Source organism: Drosophila innubila, assembly GCF_004354385.1.
Source record: "Drosophila innubila isolate TH190305 chromosome 3R unlocalized genomic scaffold, UK_Dinn_1.0 2_E_3R, whole genome shotgun sequence".
NCBI lineage: Eukaryota > Metazoa > Arthropoda > Insecta > Diptera > Drosophilidae > Drosophila > Drosophila innubila.
The window spans coordinates 22,286,882-22,288,957 of record NW_022995380.1 but is presented as its reverse complement, the minus strand read 5'-3'; the positions used below and the strand labels follow the sequence as shown (position 1 = coordinate 22,288,957).

The 2,076-nt window shown below is 38.8% G+C and overlaps 1 protein-coding gene across 1 annotated transcript; it reads right to left on the bottom strand.

The window, feature by feature from the left end:
* Nucleotides 1-310: 310 nt before the first annotated feature.
* LOC117791048 lies at nt 311-1,297 on the bottom strand. Its single transcript, XM_034630676.1, has one exon. It carries the CDS (start codon nt 1,295-1,297, stop codon nt 389-391), a length of 909 nt encoding a protein of 302 aa, XP_034486567.1. The 3' UTR covers nt 311-388.
* Between the last annotated feature and the right edge of the window lie 779 nt (nt 1,298-2,076).

Here is a 2,076-nt window from a genome sequence, read left to right as displayed (position 1 = left end):
TTTGTTGTTGTTGCATGTGGCACGTTGCTTGTTGGCGGTTCGTCCTAGTTGCTAGGACATGTGCATATTTCATGACGAACTGTATATTTTAGCGCAAATCTAGCACCAGCGGCAAATGTGGCCAGCGGTGCTGATGATGCTGGTGGTGATGATGGTGGTGATGGTGGTGGTGGTGTTGTCGGTGGTGTTATAGCTGCTGGTGGTTAATTCCGAAACCAAGGGTAACACCCTTTTGCTGTCGTGCTGAACTTTGGGGGTTGGTTATCTGTGCACTTTTTTATGCTCACATAAACGCGACTTTGAAGCACAATTTTTTTGTCAAATCAAGAAATCATTTATTTAAAAAAAATTTATTTATATTGCATATTGATTGATTGCTTCTGTGAATCTATTTAAATTTCGCCTGTGCCTGTTCGATGAAATCAAGTGCTCTGAAGATGTTCACATAGAGATCTCCATTAATGGCGCCCTCAACACAATTTGGACCATAAATGTTGACGCCACACAGTTGTCCCTCGCGCAGCAAAGGATCTCCTTTGGTTGTTAGCTCGCAATCCTTGGCAACATTCGAATTTTGAACGCATATCATATTCTCCGTTATGTAGGCAAACTCGTTTTGCAAATAACTTTGTTTACAGATCGCATTCTCAACGATCTGAGTACGCAGAAAATTGACACGTAACTTTGTCATGTACATGTTAACACTATCCTGATAGCTGAGTTGCCTGTTGCAAAGTGGAACTGGTTGTATTAAAGGATCTTCGATGTCCTCGGGCAGCCGCATTATGGCCAGCTCAAAGCCCAATGATGTGCCCAGAAATAGCTGATCTACGAGATGTTCCTGATTGCTGCTATCTTCAAGTTGATAGTGCGAGGGGAGCGGGTTATTGGGAAAACAACTTGTTGAGCTTAGCACTAAACTCGTTGTTATCAGCGATCCCGTGCAGATGATCGTGTTGTTCTCTCTCACTTTCATCAGAAAATTGGTTGGATTTGTCGAATTTGGCGCATGTCGCAAATTGATTAAGGTTCTTGTACTGGGCTTCTTCAGGATTGATTTGATAATGTTTCGCTTCTTCTTCTTCTCGGGTTTATGTTTGTGTTTGTTAGTTGACTTTGGAATTATATATTCAATAACACGCACAATTCCATTTGCGGGTATCTTTTTTTTGCAAGGTGGTACTTTAAGTATAATATTTGTATCTGCAGAATTTCTGACTCTTTTTGCCGTGACAATAATGTGCAGGTCTTGCAACAGAAAATATATTAAACATATTGACTTCAGAATAAGCGACATACTGACGGACGTTATTAAAACTAGTTAAATACTTAAACAGTCTGAATTAAGCTGGTCAACTGTGGAAAATGCAATTAGATTCGTTGTAAATTGTTTGTAATATTTCAACTATTCTGTATTTTGAGTGCTTTGCATCATGTTCCACAAGTTGCTCTCAGTCGACAGCATGCTTCAAGTTTCCCGCTGTGTTTCTTTTGAATTTCGAGCCATATCCACTTCATATAATTCCAAGTAATGCAAATGGCTTTCATTTGCAGGGCAAGTTGCTTTCGACGTATTAAAGACCTCTTAGCATGGCTGGCTTATAAATGTTAAAAGCCAACAATCAAATATCGGATTGAGTTGACTTTTGTTTATACTCATGTGATCCGCTTGTCAAAGCAACGTCAACGTTTTCGTTTGTTGCTGCAATTCTATGGTACACATGGCGTATGCGTAATCAAAATGTTTTGCCTGGCAAATTGAAAACATAAACAGATGCTCGTCAGACAGTTTCCGGCTACTATGGCTGACGTTGCCTTTGTGACAACGTGTCATGTCTGATGACCAAACAGTCACTGTGAAAACAAATAGAACCACTTTGAGTTATCCAACAGCCAAAGGGTCTTATACTAAGCGTTGATGCCTCTTTTCTACACACATTTGGTGTTCGTTTCATTTTGTTATACTTTGCAGTGTATTTCATCTATAAAAGTTTATTGTTTATTTTAATAATTACAAAATATATTTGATTTTTAACAGCCAATATTTAAATTGAAAGTGCATTCAACTCAAAATTT

Coding starts and splice junctions, on each gene's coding strand:
- LOC117791048 (XM_034630676.1), bottom strand. CDS start 1,297: ATGTCGCTTATTCTGAAGTCAATATGTTTAATATATTTTCTGTTGCAA.